This window comes from Pongo abelii, chromosome 19 (assembly GCF_028885655.2).
Source record: "Pongo abelii isolate AG06213 chromosome 19, NHGRI_mPonAbe1-v2.0_pri, whole genome shotgun sequence".
In the NCBI taxonomy this organism is placed as follows: domain Eukaryota; kingdom Metazoa; phylum Chordata; class Mammalia; order Primates; family Hominidae; genus Pongo; species Pongo abelii.
The window spans coordinates 70,533,422-70,553,371 of record NC_072004.2 but is presented as its reverse complement, the minus strand read 5'-3'; the positions used below and the strand labels follow the sequence as shown (position 1 = coordinate 70,553,371).

Sequence of the window (19,950 nt, the reverse complement as noted above, 5' to 3'; positions counted from 1 at the left end):
CAAGCCCAGCTAATCTTCTGTATTTTTAGTAGAGACAGGGTTTCACCGTGTTAGCTAGGATGGTCTTGATCTCCTGACCTCATGATCCACCCACCTCAGCCTCCCAAAATGCTGGGATTACAGGTGTGAGCCACCGCGCCCAGCCTAATTTTGTATTTTTAGTAGAGACAGGGTTTCACTATGTTGGTCAGGCTGGTCTCGAACTCCTGACCTCGTGATCCACCCACCTCGGCCGCCCAAAGTGCTGGGATTATAGGTATGAGCCACTGTGCCCGGCGAGAAGCAAATTTTAACCTAAGAAAATGCACAAATTCTACATTCTATGCAATTATGGAAAAACCTTTTTATTATTATTCTCACCTCGGTTTGTTTTGCTGGGATATATCCTCTGAAAGTGTTTATATTCTTCTGGAGCAGGAAAGTCTTCTACTGGATGGAAGGAATACTTGGACTCAAAATCATCTGCGAAAAGAATAGAATATTAATTCCTATCACCCTTGCTTATGCTCCCACAGGCCTCTGATCGCTTCGACCCTCCCCACTTACTAATCTCTCAGGCATTCTGAGGTACTGTGAGGACCTACTGCCCCACCAAACCAACCACCCTGAGAACAGCAGCAGCATCACCCCACGTGCCTTGCATGCACAGAGCATGTATTCAAAACCTCTCTGTACTAAGTAGTGCATCTTTGAGCTCATTCTTTTTTTTTTTTTTTTTGACGGTCTCGCTCTGTCACCCAGGCTGGAGTGCAGTGGTGCCCACCACCTCGCCCAGCTAGTTTTCTGTATTTTTAGTAGAGATGGGGTTTCGCCATCTTGGCCAGGCTAGTCTCAAACTCCTGAGCTCAGGCAATCTGCCCACCTGGCTTCCCAAAGTGCTGGGATTACAGGTATGAGCCACCACGCCTAGCCTGAGCTGATTCTTTAAACCTTTCCACCAAGTCAGGCATAGAACAGGAAAGGAGCCCAGTTGTTTGCATGGTAGCAGAAAGAAATATAATTCTTTTTTTTTTTTTGAGACGGAGTCTCACTCTGTTGCCCAGGCTGGGGTGCGGTGGCATGATCTTGGCTCACTGCAACCTCCACCTCCCAAGTTCAAGCGATTCTCCTGCTCCAGCATCCCTGGGATTATAGGCATGCACCACCACACCTGGCTAATTTTTGTATTTTTAGTAGAGACAGGGTTTCACCACGTTGGCCAGGCTGGTCTTGAACTCCTGACCTCAGGTGATCCACCTGCCTCGGCCTCCCAAAGCGCTGGGATTACAGGCATGAGCCACCAGGCCTAGCCAGTTCTGGGTTTTAATAACATCTTACAGACTGTTACCACGGGAAAACAACTGATCTAAATCCAGAAATTGGTAGGAATTAATTTAAAATGGGACTATTTGTCTATGGCTAGTGAGAGATTTGACCAGATAATTCCCTTTCAGTCCATGTTCCCTTCACTTACATAGTTGGGACAGCCATCTCATGGCTTCTACTCCTACTTTCTACGGCCCTCCATCAGAAGGCTCAAATTTTCTGTAACGGCGGCTTGATCACATCCCAAAGGTTTCTACAGTAAGGATATATCTTTAAAGCAAAAACCCTGGCATACCTACTAGGAATAGACTAGAACATGGAGGACGGGGTAGGTAAGGACAGCAACCATTAAAGAATCTAGAAGCTGGGCATGGTGGCTCATGCCTGTAATCCCAGCACTTTGGGAAGCCAAGGTGGGTGGGTAGCTTGAGCCCAGGAGTTCGAGACCAGTCTGGGCAACATGGCGAAACCTCATCTCTACAAAAAAAATACAAAATTAGCCAGGCATGGTGGTGCACACCTGTGGTCCCAGCTACTTGGAAGGCTGAGAGATGGGAGGATTGCTTGAGCTTGGGAGGTTGAGACTGCAGTGAGCCGCGATTGTGCTACTGCAACTCCAGCCTGGATGACAAAGCAAGACGCCATCTCAAAAAAAAATCTAGAGTGTTAGGGCTGCACAGGACGTTTCAGAGATTTCTTCCAGGGGTCCTCAACAGACGGGTCTAACAATAGCCTATGGACAACCTTTACTTAGGGTTACATCCCAGAACCAAGGAATCAGAATCTCTTAGATAGAGCCCCCCCAACATTTATAATCTTGGAAAAGTTAATCTGATACACTTCTGATCTAGTCAACCTAATTTTACAAATAAGGGAAGTGAGGCCCAGAGAAGTAACATGACTTCCTCAAAATAACACTGCTAGTTAGTGGCTTTGGATTAATGTGTGTAATGTTTTGGGTTTTGGTTTTTTTTTTTTTTTTTTTGAGACAGAGTCTTGCTCTGTCACCCAGGCTGGAGTGCAGTGGCACAATCTTGGCTCACTGCAACCTCCACCTCCTGGGTTCAAGAGATTCTCCTGCCTCAGCCTTCTGAGTAGCTGGGATTATGGCTGCGTGCCACCATGCCCAGCTAATTTTTTTATATTTTTAGTAGAGACGCGGTTTCACTATGTTGGCCAGGCTGGTCTCAAACTCCTGACCTCAGGTGATCTGCCTGCCTCGGCCTCCCAAAGTGCTGCGATTACAGGCACCCAGCCAATTTTTTCTTTTTTCTTTTTTTTTTTTTTTGAGACAGAGTCTCTCTCTGTTGCCCAGGCTGGGGTGCAGTGATGTGATCAATGGTTTGCTGCAGCCTCAACCTCCCTGGACTTAGGCAATCTTCCTGAGTAGCTGGAACCACAGGCGTGTGCCACCACACCCAGTTAATTTTTGTATTTTTTAGAGAGATGAAGTTCCACCATGTTGCCCACGCTGGTCTTGAGTTCCTGGGCTAAAAGCAATCCTCCCACCTTGGCCTCCCAAAGTGCTGGGATTACAGGCACGAGCCATCGCGCCCAATCCTTCTTTAATATTTTTTGTCATTCTTTCTTCTTTTTTCTTTCCAGGCAATGTGTCATGGGACTTTTTTTTTTTTTTTTTTTTTTTCCAAGAATTCCAAGGAAAGGCTGGGTGTGATGGCTCACATGTATAATCCCAGCACTTTGGGAGGCCGAGGTTGGAGGACTGCTTGAGACCAGGAGTTTGACAGCAGCCTGGGCAACAGAGACACCAAGTCTCTATAAAAAATAATTAAAAAATAATAATTCCAAGAACAATCAAGTGTTTTGTTTTTGAAGAGCTAGAAAGGAACACTCCTTCCTAGGAGAATACGTAAGTCCTGTCTGAATAATCCTAAAGAAGATACAGAGTCTCTGACCTAAAAGCTAACTACAAAAACTGATCTTTGGAGTGGATTTAGAGTTAGCACAACACTTGCTGATTTTACTTCAATCTATTCCAAAGCATCCATGCTTAGAATTCACATCAAGATAAGGAAGTCAATGAACACAGCCCATACCTCTGAGGATGAAGTCAGAAGGAGAACTACTGTGAACAAAGGATCCCATGTGGCCATTCCCACTCCATGGTGGTCATCTGGCAGCCACCGCACTGGGGTGGGTGAAGTCACCGCAGGAACCATGGGACTACAGATAGCTAGCTACTCACCCAAGAAAGACCGGACAGTGGTGATAGAATCTCTGTGGCCATTCCTCAGGGGCGGCGGCGGAGGAGGGGGTGGCCCAGCTGGCGTCCTTGAGGGGGGAGGTGGGGGCTTTCCTCGGCTCGGGGGTTCTGACCCATGCATTCGGTACGGTGGTGGGGGAGGGGGAGCATCCCTGGCACCATTTCGGATCACAGGTGGTGGGGGTGGAGGAGCTGCAATTAAAATCCAAAGTACTTAGGTTTGGATGTGGAGACGGCAAGGGGTAGAATGACTCGAAACACATGAGCTAAAAGAGTAACACACCCCACAGAGGCTCACAGTGCCTGGTTCCCCTTTGTCCTTATTACTTGAACAGCATCACCATTCTTCCAGATACCAACATTCAGAATAAATGTATGGCCTTTCTACATTTCCTACCAGTCAGTCAAGAACCCTATCTGTTCTTGATTTTTTTTCTGCTTTTCCATGCCTTCCTCCACAATTCTAATTCAGGTCTTCCTTATATTTAGCCTGTTCTACTGCAAAAGCCTTCCGAATGTTCTCCTTGCTTCGTCTCTTACCCCTCCAAATTCATTTTGCATAACACCAGCTCACCAACCTCCCTAAAAACTTGATCCCGTTTTTTCAAAGGCTTTGCACTGCCTAAATCATAAAGTCTCAAACCGTGGCTGGGTGTGATGGCTCATGTCTATAATCCTAGCACTTTGGGAGGCTGAGGCGGGAGGATTGCCTGAGCTCAGCAGTTGGAGACCAGCCTGGGCAACATGATGAAACCCCATCTCTACTAAAAATACAAAAAATTAGCCCAGTGTAGTGGCGTGTGCCTGTAGTCCCAGCTCCTCAGGAGGCTGAGGCACAAGAATCACTTGAACCTGGGAGGTGGAGGTTGCAGTGAGCCCAGATTGTGCCACTGCACTCCAGCCTGGGCAACAGAGAGAGACTCCATCTCAAATACATAAATAAGTAAAAAAATAAAGTCTCAAAGCCTTTGCTTACATAGTAACCTACCACACCAATCAGCCTGAGCTTGGCTTCTCCTCTTCCCTTCTTATTGCTAGGCTAGGTTAGGAGCCCTTCTCTGCACTTCCACTGCAGTTTGTGCGTACCTACCACTTGAATAGACTATTATAATTATTTCTTCTGTGTGCTCTTCCCCCAGTATACTGTGTACCCCTTGATGTCAGAGCAGTTCCTCCTTCTGGGTTCCCAAGTTCAGCCAAATGTACAGCACACAGCAGGTGCTCAATCAATGTTTGCTGAATAAACCGAATTATATGCTTTGCTCTTGTGACTCCCCTCACAATATTCTGATATCCCCCCTTCCCTTACTACCAAATCCTCCCTATCCTTCAAGGTTCAATCCAAGTCCCATCTTCTCAAGGCTTTCCCAAAGCAGTCCATTTTCTTCTGAGTCCCTCCACCTCTGCTCTCCCACAGCATATACAGGCTATGTCACTTAACTCTTAACATCAATGAGCGATTTTCAAAATATATACAGCAGATTCATTGTGGGAAGTTACATATGTCCAGTAACAGTCTCATTGCTCAAACACTGCAAACACCTCTTTTGGAATTGCCTCCAAAGCAAGTTTATCAGTCAGAGCTATAAACACTATTATATGATGGTCACATTTCATTTCTGAGGTTGCCCCACCACCACCACCAATGAAAATATTCATACCTATGCCAGGCGCAGTGGCTCACACCTGTAATCCCAGCACTTTGGGAGGCCGAGGCGGGAGGATCACCTGAGGTCAGGAGTTCGAGACCAGCCTGATCAACATGGAGAAACCCAGTCTCTACTAAAAATACAAAAATTAGCCATATGTGGTGGTGCGCGCCTGTAATCCTAGCTACTCAGAAGGCTGAGGCAGGAGAATTGCTTGAACCCAAGAGGCGGAGGTTGCGGTGATCCAAGATCGTGCCATTGCACTCTAGCTTGGGCAACAAGAACAAAACTCTGCCTCAAAAAAAAAAGAAAATATTCATACCTATGTCTGAATCTGCTTTTTGGTGATTTCCAAAAATCAAATTCACTCTTAGATGAAAATTTGCCACCAAGTAGAAGGTAACGTCAAAAGCATGTGTGAAGAAATGGCAATATGACTGGAATATAACAGATTCTAATGTGTTTAAGTTGTCTTACTCCTATGCTCTGTATTAACTAACAATAATAGCAGCTACCATTTATTGGGTATCTATTATGTTCCCGGCATTTTCAGTGTATTAAATCTTTAAAAAGTCTTATAGCCACACATGCAAAGTATGTAATATTATCCCCATTTCACAAATGAGAAAACTGGGACTCAGGTTATTTGTTTAAGGTCGCAGATCAAATAAAAATAGGCAAGGCACATATCTGCTCTTTCTACTCTCCCACACTGCTTTTTGTAACTCCCAGTATTCTGCATAGTATCTTCCCAACCAGATTTACAATCCAGTGGCTTGGAAGTGCATCTTTTGGTATCTAGGCCATGTTCAATTTTTTTAAGAGACAGGGTCTCACTCTGTCACCCAGGTTAAAGCGCAGCGGTGGGATCATAGCTCAGTGCAGCTTCAAACTCCTGGGCTCAAGCAATGCTCCCGCCTCAGCAAAGGACTGGGATTATAGGCATGTGCCATAGCACATGGCCCAATAAATAGTTGTTACCTAAATAGTACGTGAAAAGACTACTCAGCTTAACAGACAAAACTGTTTTTAGTAGTAAAACGGTATCTTGGCCGGGCATAGTGGCTCACATCTGTAATCCCAACACTCTGGGAGGCTGAGGCAGGCAGATCGCTTGATGCCAGGAGTTCGAGATCAGCCTGGGCAACATGATGAAACCTCACCTCGAATTTAAAAAAAGTACAAAAATGAGCCAAGCGTGGTGGCACACGCCTGCAATCCCAGATATTCTGGAGCCTGAGGTAGGAGGAGCTTGAACCTGGGAGGTGGAGGCTGCAATAAGCCAACATCGCGCCACTGCACTCCAGCCTGGTGACAGAGAAGACTGTCTCAAAGAAAAGAGTATCTTATTATTCCTCCTGATTACTATCAGAATTGCTGTAGTGACTATAGTTAAGCATGTAACACAGTAATAGAATAACGTACACACACACACACACACACACACACAATGTGGCACAGTAAGCCCAATAAATGTTTTTGCTTCCCATACGACACACTCAGAATGTCAACTCTTCCTGTTTTCAAGCTTTGTTCAAGTAGAAACAGGGGACACTAGATGCAATAATTAAAGAGAAATCTTGTAACTCCCAGCAGATCTCTGAGCCTTGTTTTGATTCCAAACCTACTCAAACTAAAGCTCTTTAAGAACAGAAGCTTCTTTAAGCCCTCAAAAATATTCCCTAAAACCCAGATTCCTCAAGGCCCTGAGAATTTGTATCTACTCCTAGGCCAGGGCAGCAAGGTAGACAGGGTTAGCCAGGTTCACAACGACACCGACACCAGCTAGACACCAGGCAGGTGACAGCGATGAGACGACCTGGAATGGCAAAATAGAGCAGGGTAAGAGTGATCTGTTTGGCTTCTCCAGCTCCCTCCCTCATCCCAGCCAGGTTCTGCTGTCTCCAATAAGCTTCTGGGCTCTTTGTCAGATCCAGTTATTTTTCATTTTTTTTTTTTTTTTTGAGACGGAGTCTCGCTCTGTCCCCAAGGCTGGAGTACAGTGGCGTGATCTCGGCTTACTGCAAGCTCCGCCTCCCGGGTTCATGCCACTCTCCTGCCTCAGCCTCCCAAGTAGCTGGGACTACAGGCACCCGCCACCACGCCTGGCTCATTTTTGTATTTTTAGTAGAGAGAAGGGTTTCACCGTGTTAGCCAGGATGGTCTCAATCTCCTGACCTCATGATCTGCCCGCCTCAGCCTCCCAAAGTGCTGGGATTACAGGCATGAGCCACCGCGCCCGGCCCCAGATCCAGTTTTAAGACTGTTTCAAGTGACAGAGCCAGAACTCCAGTCCCTAAAAAACAATTTGCAAAAGAAGTCCTGGGATGGGAGACAGGCTCTTGTAATCCAAGATTAACCCTAATTTTGAGAAAAGTATGATGGTTTCAATTTTAAAATTCCCTTAAAAATGGACAGTGTTGGCGGGAGCGGTGGCTCACGCCTGTAATCCCAGCACTTTGGGAGGCCAAGGCGGGCGGATCACAAGGTCAGGAGATCGAGACCATCCTGGCTAACATGGTGAAACTCCATCTCTACTAAAGATACAAAAAAATTAGTCGGGTATGGTAGCGGGTGCCTGTAGTCCCAGCTACTCGGGAGGCTGAGGCAGGAGAATGGCGTGAACCTGGGAGGTGGAGCTTGCAGTGAGCCGAGATCACGCCACTGCACTCCAGCCTGGGCGACAGAGCGAGACTCCATCTCAAAAAAAACACAAAAGGACAGTGTTTTACTCTGCAAAGAAAAAATTCTTGAAACAAACTCTATGAACCAATAATGCTAGTTTTTGGATTTTGGGGGGTGTTTTTTGAGGCAGGGTCTTGCTCTGCTGCCTAGGCTGGAGTGCAGTGGCGTGATCTCAGCTCTCTGTAGCCTCTGCCTCCTGGGCTCAAGTAATCCTCCCATCCTAGCCTCCCAAGTAGCTGGGACCACAGGCACACGCTACCACGCCTGGCTAGGTTTTTTAAATTTATTTTTATTTTTTTATTTATTTTTTGAGACAGAGTCTCGCTCAGTCACCCATGCTGGAGTGCAGTGGTGCAATCTCAGCTCACTGCAACCACGATCTCCCAGGTTCAAGCAATTCTCCCGTCTCAGCCTCCCGAGTAGCTGGGATTACAGGCACCTGCCATCATGCCTGGCTAATTTTTGTATTTTAGTAGAGAGACGTGGTTTCACCATGTTGGCCAGGTTGGTCTTGAACTCCTGACCTCAGGTGATCTGCGTGTCTCAGCCTCCTAAAGTGCTAGAATTACAGGCGTGAGCCACTGCACCCAGCCTAGTTTTTTTATTTTTTGTAGAAATGGGGTTTCACCATGTTGCCCAGTCTGGTCTCGAACTCCCTGTCTCAAGCGATCCTCCTGCCTCAGCCTCCCAAAGCACTAGGATTACAGGTGTGAGCCTCTGTCCCTGACCCCCACTGTACTTTTCAAATGTACATTTTACAGGTGAGAAAAGAGAATCAGTGATCTGTCCAAGGTCACACAACAAATCGAGGCAATACTCAAATGATCTCTGACTAAAATATCTCAATTTTTTTCCGGTTTATCACTCTTAAGAATTGCTGCTCTAGCCAGGTACAATTGTTCACATCTGTAATCCTAGGGCTTCGGGAGGCCAAAGTGGGAGGATGGCTTGAGTCAAGAGTTTGAGTCCAGCCTGGGCAACACAGACCTCATCTTAAAAAATAAAAATAAAAAAAAAATGTCATGAGCCAGACATGGTGGCAACATCCCTGTAGTCCTAGCTACCACAGAGAAAGAATGGAAAAATGGGAAGCAAGAAAGCCTGCAGACATTTAAAAGTGCTCAGCTCAACCCACGGAAATTGCATTTTTCTCTTCTTCTATTCCTGGATGAGGTCAGAAAGATATGAGCTTTGCTCAGACAAACAGTCTTTTGTAAAATCCCTGAGTTAAAAAAAAAAAGTCAAACCTGAACTTTACAGAATCAAGGGCCACCTTAGGACCACCTCATTATGGCTAAAGCTAGGGAGATATGGGATCAGGAATGCAGTAGGCCACTGTTTGGCTGCCCTATGTTAGATGGCCAGCTGCTAGAGTACAAATCTGTATGTACCGAACAAAGCTGTCGCACACAGGTTAATGGACTTTTAATGCCTTGCTACTTAATGATATAACCTTTACCTTTTTTTTTGGGACAAGGTCTTGCTGTGTTGCCCAGGCTGAAATGCAGTGGCACTATCACAGCTCACTGCAACCTCCACCTCCCAGGCTCAAGTGGTCTTCCCACCTCAGCCTCTCGAGTAGCTGAGACTATAGGCATGCACCGCCATGCCAGGCTAATTTTTTTAAATTATTTTTTTTGTAGAGACAGGGTTTTGCCATGTTGCCCAGGCTGGTCTCGAACTCCTGGGCTTAAATGATCTGCTGGCCTCAACCTTCCAAAGTGCTGGGATTAAGGCGTGAGCCATCATGCCCAGACTCCATGACATAACTCCTTAATCAATGTTCTATACCTGTAGAAACTGACTTTAAAATAAAAGCTAAGGGCTGGGCACAGTGGCTCACTTGAGGTCAGGAGTTTGAGACCAGCTTGGCCAACATGACGAAAACCCGTTTCTACTAAAAATACAAAAATTAGCCAGGTGTGGTGGCATGTGCCTGTAATTCCAGCTAGTCAGGAGGCTGAGACACAACAATCACTTGAACCTGGGAGGAAGAGGTTGCAATGAGCAGAGATTGCACCACTGCACTCCAGCCTAGGCGACAGAGCAAGGCTCTGTCTCAAAACACAAACAAACAAATAAATAAATGAAGGCCAAGAAGCTGTTTGTGGAGGGTATGTCTCAAAGTCTAATGATATAAGGATATGGGAGCCAAAATTCCCACATCCAATAAGGCCCCACAGAGCTGTCATGGTCTCCCTCACTCTAAAATTTCAGTTATGTTAATTATAAGGAGATTACACAACCTCTTCTTTTTCCAGGGTTCCTAAATTCCCTCCTCACCCAGCTTAGGCTCCATTATTGCAATCACTCCCTCACATACACCCTTTCCTTCCTGCCCCACTCTCCCTTAGAGTCGCACATGCCTAAAACATGCTAACGCTGGTTAAATACAGCTCTACTCTTATTTTGTACCTGCAAATCACAACTGAACACACGAGACTAATTAATCTCACATGAAATGTATGGCCCATAATCTCAAGTGGGCCCTTCGCGTGGTTGCCTATCTGAGCACATTTCCCTAGTCCACCCACACTCCCACGCTCCAGATGACCATTTCATGCCTCTTCTCTCTCCTCAACTCTCCTTCTCCTTCCCTCGCCTCAATCACAGCTGATGCTCTTGCTTTCCATTTCACTGAGAAAACAGAAGCAAATTAGAATAAACTTTCCACATGCTTCTACCACTATACCCACCTACCCACTTGCTTCTAAGCCTGTATGCTCTGCCTCCCCTCTTGTTACTATGGAAGAACTATGTTCCTATCTAAGGCCAACCCTTTATCTATCGATCACATTCTCTCTCCTCTGGCCTCCTCCAGGTCATTATTCAGGCAATCTGTTCCCTCTTTTCTGATTCAGTTTTTTCCCTCTCTCCTAAGCTTCATGCTACTCATTCCATCAGCATACAAATAGGTCTCCCATCTTGGGACAGGAAAAAAACAACTCTCAACCCCACATCTTCCTCCAACAATCACTTCACTTATCTTCACCCCTCTCTCCTGGACTTTACAGCGAACTCTTTAAGAGATTTCTATATTGCTATCTCCAATTTCTCTCCTCCTATTCCTGCATTCTTGAACCCACTCCAATTAAGCTTTCACTTTCACCCTCCACTACTCCACTGAAACTACTCAAAAGGGTCCCATGATACTAAGACCAATGCCAGTTCTTGGTCTTTAACTTACCTGACCCATCTGCAGCACTGGGCACAGCTGACCACTTACTCTACCTTGGAGTTTTTCTATCACATTCTTGGTTTTTCTCCTTCCATCCTCACTAGAAGCTTTTCTGTTTCCTCTGCTGGGTATTCTTCATCTCTTTTGCCTCTAATGTAGGAGGGCGAGGGCTCAGCCCTCATTTTTTTTTTTTTTTTTTTTTTTTTTTGAGATGGACTGTCACTCTGTCGCCCAGGCTGGAGTGCAGTGGCGTGATCTCAGCTCACTGCAACCTCTGCCTCCTGAGTTCAAGCGATTCTCCTGCCTCAGCCTCCTAGGCCTCTTCTTATCTATACTCACTCCTTAGGTGACTTCATCCAGCATGTGGTTTTCAATACCATTCAAATGTATCTCTCTAGCCGAAACCTCTCCCCTCAGCTTTGGAGTCTGATAGCCAATTACCAATTCATTGTCTCTTCCTGAGTACCTAACAGGCATCTCAAACTTGTCTCAAACTGAACACATATCTTCCCACAAATTCACAGTAGTCCTAACCATCTGGCCATTTACTGCAACAGTCCAGTAACTGGTCTCCTTTTGTCACCTTTGTCCTCCTGCAGTCTGTTCTCAACATAGGAGTTAATGATCTTTTTAAAAGGTGAATCAAATCATACTACTTCTCTGTTTAAAACTCTCCAGTGGCTTCCCATCTCACACAGTTAAATCCAAGGTCTTTGCAAAATCCTGCAGTGCTCTCCCCTGCAGCTCTAGCTTTCCAGCCTCCAAGTCCTACCACTCTTCCCTCCCCTCACTCTTTCTAGTCTTGCCACAATGGCCCCCTTGCTGTCCCCAAAATGTTTCAAGAATATTTCTGCCTTATGGCCTCTGCATTTGTTGTTCCACTGCCTGCAACAGCTGTTCTCCTAGATAACTACTAAGCTTACTCGTCACTTTCTTCAGGTCTTTGTCAAATTTTCACTGTATCAGTAAGGACTGTCCTGACTCTCTCCCCACTCCTCCAATTTAAGATATCATCATCCGACCTCCGCCCCAGTATATCTTATTCCTCTCCTCTGCTTTGTAATTCTCTAAAGCATACTGCATACTATGTCTTTATATATTTTCTAGTTTGACTGTCGAATTTTTTTGTCTTTTCTATTTATTGCTATTTGCCTACCAACAGACCTGACACATAAAAAGGTACTCAATAAACCCACTGAATGAATAAACGAATTACTGTCTTCAAGGAGTGCTCTGGGGAAAGATAAAATCAAGTCACAGCATGATAGGGAAAAAGGTGCTTCCAAGCACTTACCTGCTCCCCGACTGGGAGGGTCTCGGGCTGGGGGAGGTGGCCTATTACTCAGTAAAGAGGGGGAGGCTGACGTGGGTGGAGGAGGTGCTAGGCCTCTGACAGGCCCTGGTGTCTTCCTATGCAAAGAATTGTGTCTCTGTGGCAGCTCAGGGGCTGACTCATTAGTGGGGCTAGAGGGTCCATTGGGGACTCCAGGAGGCTGGCGGTAAGGCGGAGGAGGAGGAGCCAGAGACTGGCCACTTGGTCCTGTTCTGATATTCACAGGGGAAGGAGGTGGTTTAACTGGGGGTGGAGCAGGAGGTCCCTCTCGACCAGGGAGAAGCCTTTGTCCAGGCGTCGGTGGCAAGGGTTTCTCTCTGTTGTAGGCAGGGGCTTTGTTGCTGTGTATAGGCAGAGGTGTGGGGGGTGCATTGGCACGCCGCCCTGGGGGTGGCGGGGGAGGGGCAGAGGAGCTGTGCTTCATGCCCGTACTGCTGGTGGTATTAGGCCGAGAAAGGTCCGGTAAAGAGGGTCTCTGCATCCGGGGCAGTTCTGGGAGTGAGGCCCGGCTGCTGTCTGTATCATCCTGAGGACGCCCGCTGGCGGCAGATACTGGAGGCCTTGGGGCAGCAGCTCGAGAACTGGGGACTTGCAGGGCTGGCTTACCAGCTAGGTTCTCTACAAATACATAGACAACACAGGGTCAACAGAGCTGGACAGATATTGGTCAGTATCCCTACTTCACTCAGCTCCTTAGTGCAACCTGCATGGCAGCAGGGAAAGCAGTTGAATAGTTCTGGGTTTTTTGTTTTTTGAGATGAAGTTTCGCTGTTGTTGCCTAGGCTGGAGTGCAATGGTGCGATCTCAGCTCACCGCAACCTCTGCCTCCTGGATTCAAGTGATTCTCCTGCCTCAGCCTCCCAAGCAGCTGGGATTACAGGTGTGCACCACCACACCTGGCTAATTTTTGTATTTTTAGTAGAGATGGGGTTTCACCATGTTGGACAGGCTGGTCTCGAAATCCTAACCTCAGGTGATCCGCCCACCTCGGCTTCCCAAAGTGCTGGGATTACAGGCGTGAGCCACCACGTCCGGCCTAGTTCTGGGTTTTAATACGGTTTCAGGCTCAGGATACATTGTTATTTATTTTTAAATGTTACTTTATTTTTGACAAGTAATAATTTTATGTATTTATCGGGTACAATGTCTTGTTATATGTATACATTGTGGAATGATTAAATCAAACTAACATATCCATCACCTCACATATTTTTTTTTAATGGTGAAAACACTTAAAATCTACTCTACAACAGGCGCAGTGGCTCACGCCTATAATCCCAGCACTTTGGGAGGCCAAGGTGGACGGATCACTTGAGGTCAGAAGTTTGAGACCAGCCTGGCCAACATGGTGAAACCTGGTCTCTACTAAAACTACAAAATTAGCCAGGTGTGGTGGCCTGTGCCTGTAATCCCAGCTACTTGGGAGGCTAAGGCAGGAGGCTTGAACCCGGGAGGCGGAAGTTGCAGTGAGCCAAGATGGCACCACTGCACTCCAGCCTCGGCGACAGAGCAAGACTCCATCTCGGGGTTGGCGGCGTGGGGGAAGAATAAAAAAATAAAATAAAATATACTCTTTTAGCAATTTTGAAATATACATTAAGTATAATCAGGGGGTCGCCAATCCCTGGGGGCATGCACCTGTACAGGTCAGTGGCCTGCTGGGAACAGGGCACACAGAAGGTGAGCGAGCAAGCATTACTGCCTGAGCTCCGCCTCCTGTCAGACCAGCAGCAGCATTAGATTCTCATAGGAGGGCAAACCTCATTGTGAACCGTGCATGTGAGGGATCTAGGTAGCATGCCCCTTATGAGAATCTAACTAATGCCTGATGATATAAGGTGAAACAGTTTCATCCTGAAACCATCCCCCGCCCACCATCTATGGAAAAATTGTCTTCCACGAAACCAGTCCCTGGTGCCAAAAAGACTGGGGACTGCTGCAATAGATCACTAAAACTTACCCCTCCTGTCTAACTGAAACTTTGTACCCTTTGACCAACATCTCCCCTTTCCCCATCCCAACGCCTACTGCCCCCAGCCTCTAGTAACCAACATTTCACTCTCTACTTCTATGAGTGAGTTCAACTGTTTCAGATCCCACATATAAATGAGATCATGCAGTATTTGTGTTTTTGTGCCTGGCTTATTTCATTTAGTATAATGTCCTCCAAGTTCATCCGTATTATCAGAAATGACAGAATTTTCCTTCTTGTCTAAGGCTGAATAGTATTCTAGTGTATATATGCCACATTTTCTTTATCCAAGTGCATCCACTTTCATTTAATCCCTCAGCTTTTGCTGTATTCTACTCTTTAACTCCTCCCCTGCTCCCAAGTTTTTCTTCCCTCCACCTCTACCATACTCCTCAACCTGAGATGGCCCACTTGGGACATCAGAAATTAACACACCAGGGAAATACCCTGGGAAAGTACTCATCAGATACCTGAACCATCCTTGGCTCCCACAGGTCGAAGCTTCGGCACTCCTCCTTGGAAGAGACCTCCCTTGGGCTGCAGGGCAGCTCCTCCAGAGCCATAGCCACCACTGCTTCCTTTGGGCTCTGGAAAGCATACCAGTAGGGTTTTCATTTCACATGCTCTCAGCTGGTGACCAAGTCAATCATGAGGGGAAACCACTCCTCTATCTGGGCTATCGCTTGCAAACAAACCAGTCTTGTTTTTGCCCTTTTATTTAAAAAAGCAGGCCTGGTACAGTAGCTTATGCTGCTAATCCCAGCATTTTGGGAGGCCAAGATGGGAGGATCACTTTAGCTCAGGAGTTTGAGAGCAGCCTAGGCAATATAGTAGGACCTGTCTCTACAAAAAATTTCAAAAATTACCCAGGCATGGTGATGCATGCCTATATAGTCCCAGCTACTCGGGAGGCTGAGATGGAAGGCTTGATTGAGCCTGGGAGGTCGAGGCTGCAGTGAACTGTGATCGTACCACTGCACTCCAGCCTGAGCAACAGACAGAGCAAGACCTTGTTTCCAAAAAAAAAAAAAAAAAGAGAGAGAGAGCGAAAAGAAAAGAAAGGAAAGCTAGGCCTCTCTGCTCCACAGCTTTGTGTAGGGATGAAACTCTGTTGTGATGAAAGAGAAAGAACAAGTGAAGCCGGGCGCGGTGGCTCACGCCTGTAATCCCAGCACTTTGGGAGGCAGAGGCAGGCAGATCACGAGATCAGGAGATGGAGACCACGGTGAAACCCCGTCTCTACTAAAAATGCAAAAAATTAGCCGGGTGTGGTGGCGGGTGCCTGTAGTCCCAGCTACTTGGCAGGCTGAGGCATGAGAACCACCTGAACCCAGGAGGCGGAGGTTGCAGTGAGTGAGCTGAGACTGTGCCACTGCACTCCAGCCTGGACAACAAGAGCGAAACTCAGTCTTTAAAAAAAAAAAAAAAAGAAATGTTCAACATAGTTATCTGGGCTCTTCTCTCCACATCTCAGATGATAGAAGGCTAAAGGATCAGGGACCAATATGTGAGCACTCTCCAGAGGCCTACAGGAATGGACACTTGTAGCAATCATAAAATCAACCTTGGTTTCAGTCAAGAGGATTCCAGGAATGTGACAGTGTCCTCAAAGGACAGTCAAGGATGTGCCCTGATGAGCATTAGTTACAATAAGAGATAGCAGCCTTTTTTTTTCCCCCTTTTTGAGAGACAGGGTCTTGCTCTGTTGCCCAGGCTGGAGTGCAGTGGCGCAGTGACATGATCACAGCTCACTGCAGCCTCGAACTTCTAGGCTCATGCAATCTTTCCACCTTGACCTCCCAAAGTGCTGGGCTTACAGGCATGAGCCACCACGCCCGGTGAGATGGTAACCTTAATCCTGAGATGCTCTCAAGAGTCAAGAAGAAACTTCTAAGGTTCAGAAGAATGAATGAGAAGAGAGCCAAAGCACATCCCAGGACAAAACTCTCCCACTCAAGCCCCAGTAAAAATAACAACCCAGCCAAGTCTCCAAGTCACTCCTGGGATCCTGCCAGTTCACTAGGAAATGAAGCTCAGACTCACTCTCGAGGATGGGAGCACTCCGATCATTAATGTTGGTCACCTTCTTCAGCTTGGTCCCTTTGCAAATGTCCTGTAAGAGGGCACCTCGACCCCGCTGCTCATCTCTATTCAGCTTGGGCTGCTCTGTGTTTGCCTGGAGGATAAAAGAAATATAAGTTCACCCTAAAGAGTTCTCTTTATCGGCCAGGTGCGGTGGCTCACGCCTGTAATCCCAACACTTTGGGAGGCCAAGGCAGGTGGATCACTTGAGGTCAGGAGTTCAAGACCATCCTGGCCAACATAGTGAAACCCCATCTCTACTAAAAATACAAAAACTTAGCCAGGCATGGTGGCACATGCTGTAATCCCAGCTACTCAGGAGGCTGAGACAGGAGAATCGCTTGAACCCAGGAGTTGGAGGTTGCAGTGAGCCGAGATCACACCACTGCACTGCAGCCTGGGCAACAGGGAGAGAATGAGCCTGCAAAAAAAAAAAAAAAAAAAAGTTCCCTTTATCACAAGCTTGGGATAAATGACTTAAAGCAAACCGTATTCCATGAGATGTCTGTCTAACCTCATTAGATATACATGCCAAAGAGCAATATCAATGTGCATTATCCTTCTCAGTTTTTTCCCTCCTGTTCTATCTTCTGTGAAGGAACTCCATTTCCTTCTTATTCAGAAGCTTCTGATGGGAGGCCTGCAGTAATACGTAGTTATCTTTGTGCTAGTCTGCATGTTAGACACTATGTATGTTAGACACTTAATGTGTATCATCACCATCAAGGCAAACATTTAGTGAGTCCCTACTATGACTTAGGCACTGTGGTAAGCACAATATTTGCCTTAGCTCATTTAAATCTCGAAACCTTCCCATGAGAAAGGTATTATTATCATTGTCGCCATTTGGAAAGGGTGGGCCAGAAGCTGAATAGCTATCTAAGGTCATGCAACTAGTAAACAATAAAACAAGAGTCCAAACTCCAACAGTGACACTAAAAACTCATATCCTATCTCAACTAACATACCCTACTGTCTCCCTATTACTTCAATTTAACCTCTAAATAAAGTTATAAAGTAAACTATATTATTCCCATTCCAAAGATGAGGAAACAAAGGTTTAGGATAGTTAATATCACATCATTCATAAACAAACAGCCAAGATTTGAATGCTCTGATTGTCTCAAAGCCCCAGGCCTTTTCCACTCTCTGATTGCTTTTTTTGCTTTTTGCTTTTTTTTTTTTAAGACAGAGTCTTAGATTCTATCATCCAGGCTGGAGTACAGTGGTGCGATCTCAGCTCACTGCAAGCTCCACCTCCTGGGTTCCCGCCATTCTCCTGCCTCAGCCTCCCCAGTAGCTGGGAAATATTTCAACAACTCCTCATGATCGCCAGAAGAAAAATTTAAACCCTCAGCTTACATCTCCAGCTGCATCTGCTACCACATCCCCTCAAGCAATAATCTAAACCTCTATATGCTTTTCTTACAAATCAGCAGGAGGCCGGCACAGTGGCTCACACCTGTAATCCCAGCACTTTGGGAGGCCCAGGCAAGAGGATCACTTGAAGCCAGGAGTTCAAGACCAGTCTAGGCAACAAAGTGAGACTCTGCCTTTACAAAAAAAAAAAAACCAACTTTTTTTTTGAGACAGAGTTTCAAGTGCTGGAATTACAGGTGTGAGCCACTGCACCCGGCCTAAAAAAATTTTTTTTTTTAATTAGCTATATGCAGTGTCATGCACATGTAGTCCCCTCTACTTAGGAGGCTGAGGCAAGCGGATCACTTGATCCCAGGAATTAGAGGCTGCAGTGAGTTATGATCACAACCATTGCACTCCAGCCTGGGTAACAGAGTGAGACCCTGTCTCATTAATTAATTAATTAATACCAAATCAGTATCTTTCCACATTCTGCTTCCTCAACTTCAAGTGCCCTCCCTCCCTCCTCTCTTTCTGGCTAAACTCTACTCATGGCTTAAGACTCAGCTCAAGTATCACCACCTACCTAAAAGTCTTCATTGACTGCCTCCTCTTTCTACCCCCAACATCACCATACAAGCTCTGCTTTATTTTTTTGAGACGGAGTCTCGCTCTGTCATCCAGGCTGGAATGCAGTGGCGTGATCTCGGCTCACTGCAACCTCTGACTCCCTGGTTCAAGCGATTCTCCTGCCTCAGCCTCTCGAGTAGCTGGGATTACAAGCAAGCGCCACCACGCACAGCTAATTTTTGTATTTTTAATAGAGACGGGGTTTCACCATGTTGGCCAGGATGGTCTCAATCTCCTGACCTCATGATCTGCCCTCCTCGGCCTCCCAAAGTGCTAGGTGCAATCTCTGCCTCTGGGGTTCAAGCAATTCACTTGCCTCGGCCTCCCAAGCAGCTGGGATTACTGGCGCTCAACTACCACACCCAGCTAATTTTTGTATTTTTAGTAGAGATGGGGTTTTGCCATGTTGGCCAGACTGGTCTCAAACGCCTGACCTCAGGTGATCCGCCAGCCTCAGCCTCCCAAAGTGCTGGGATTCCAGGCGTGAGCCACCGTGCCCGGCCAAGCTCTGCTTTTATCTACTTCATTTATTGGGCTTCCACACAAAACTTCATCTAAAAGGCAGTTCATACATACTCTTAAAACAAAATGTCTAAAAACTACAGGTTATGAAAACAAACAGAAGTGGGTAGACCTGAACTCTAGTCCTAGTTCTGAAACAAATTAGATAGGCAAGTCACTTTTCCTCTTCAGGGTACAATTTCTCAACTGTTAAACACTTAACATATACATATAAGCACACATACACACCTATGCGCGTACACATACACACACCCATGGCCTATTCTTCTCTGAAGTCACTTTTACTTCCAAATTTTACAAAAATAGAATGCATACAGGTTCCTTTTTTTTTTTTTTTGAGATGGAGTCTCGCTCTGTCGCCCAGGCTGGAGTGTGGCATGATCTCAGCTCACTGCAACCTCGGCTTCCTGGGTTCAAGCAATTCTCCCGCTTCAGCCTCCTGAGTGGCTGGGATTACAGGCGCCTGCCACCACACCTGGCCTCAAGCAATCCGCCCACCTCAGCCTCCCAAAGTGTTGGGATTACAGGCGTGAGCCACCGCGCCTGGCCTCAGGTTCCTTCTTTCTCATGTGACACTAGGTATCACAATCCAGGTATGGCTAAAGTAGCTTCCTCCTTGGTTCAAAAATCACATTGCTTTTTTTCCTATTATTGAATCTTTCAGTCTTCGAACCAATACATTTCAAAAACTCCTTTCCTTCTTGATAAGGTGTTCAACTTGATGGACTTGGCTTTAAAATGAACTGATTTTGAATAGAAGAGATGACGAAGTGGTAGCAAGAAACAACCACTAAGAATCCTCAAGCCGGGCGCGGTGGCTCACGCCTGTAATCCCAGCACTTTGGGAGGCCAAGGCAGGAGGATCACAAGGTCAGGAGTTCAAGACCAGCCTGGCCAACACGGTGAAACCCCAACTCTACTAAAAATATAAAAATTAGCCAGGCGTGGTGGCGCGTGCCTGTAATCCCAGCTACTTGGGAAGCTGAGGCAGGAGAATCGCTTGAACCCAGG

General features: G+C 46.4%; 1 protein-coding gene across 6 annotated transcripts in view; it reads right to left on the bottom strand.

Moving 5' to 3' along the window:
• The window catches only part of WIPF2 (WAS/WASL interacting protein family member 2), a 63,382-nt gene that overhangs the window by 6,557 nt on the left and 36,875 nt on the right, over positions 1-19,950 (bottom strand). For all 6 annotated transcript variants that reach the window (XM_003778858.5, XM_024234968.3, XM_054546637.2 and 3 more), the window contains 5 exons: positions 16,390-16,522; positions 14,817-14,933; positions 12,336-12,992; positions 3,512-3,721; positions 361-462 (listed from right to left, as the gene is read on the bottom strand). In XM_003778858.5, coding sequence (XP_003778906.2) covers positions 361-462; positions 3,512-3,721; positions 12,336-12,992; positions 14,817-14,933; positions 16,390-16,522 — 1,219 coding nt within the window. The remainder of the gene's footprint in view (positions 1-360; positions 463-3,511; positions 3,722-12,335; positions 12,993-14,816; positions 14,934-16,389; positions 16,523-19,950) is intronic.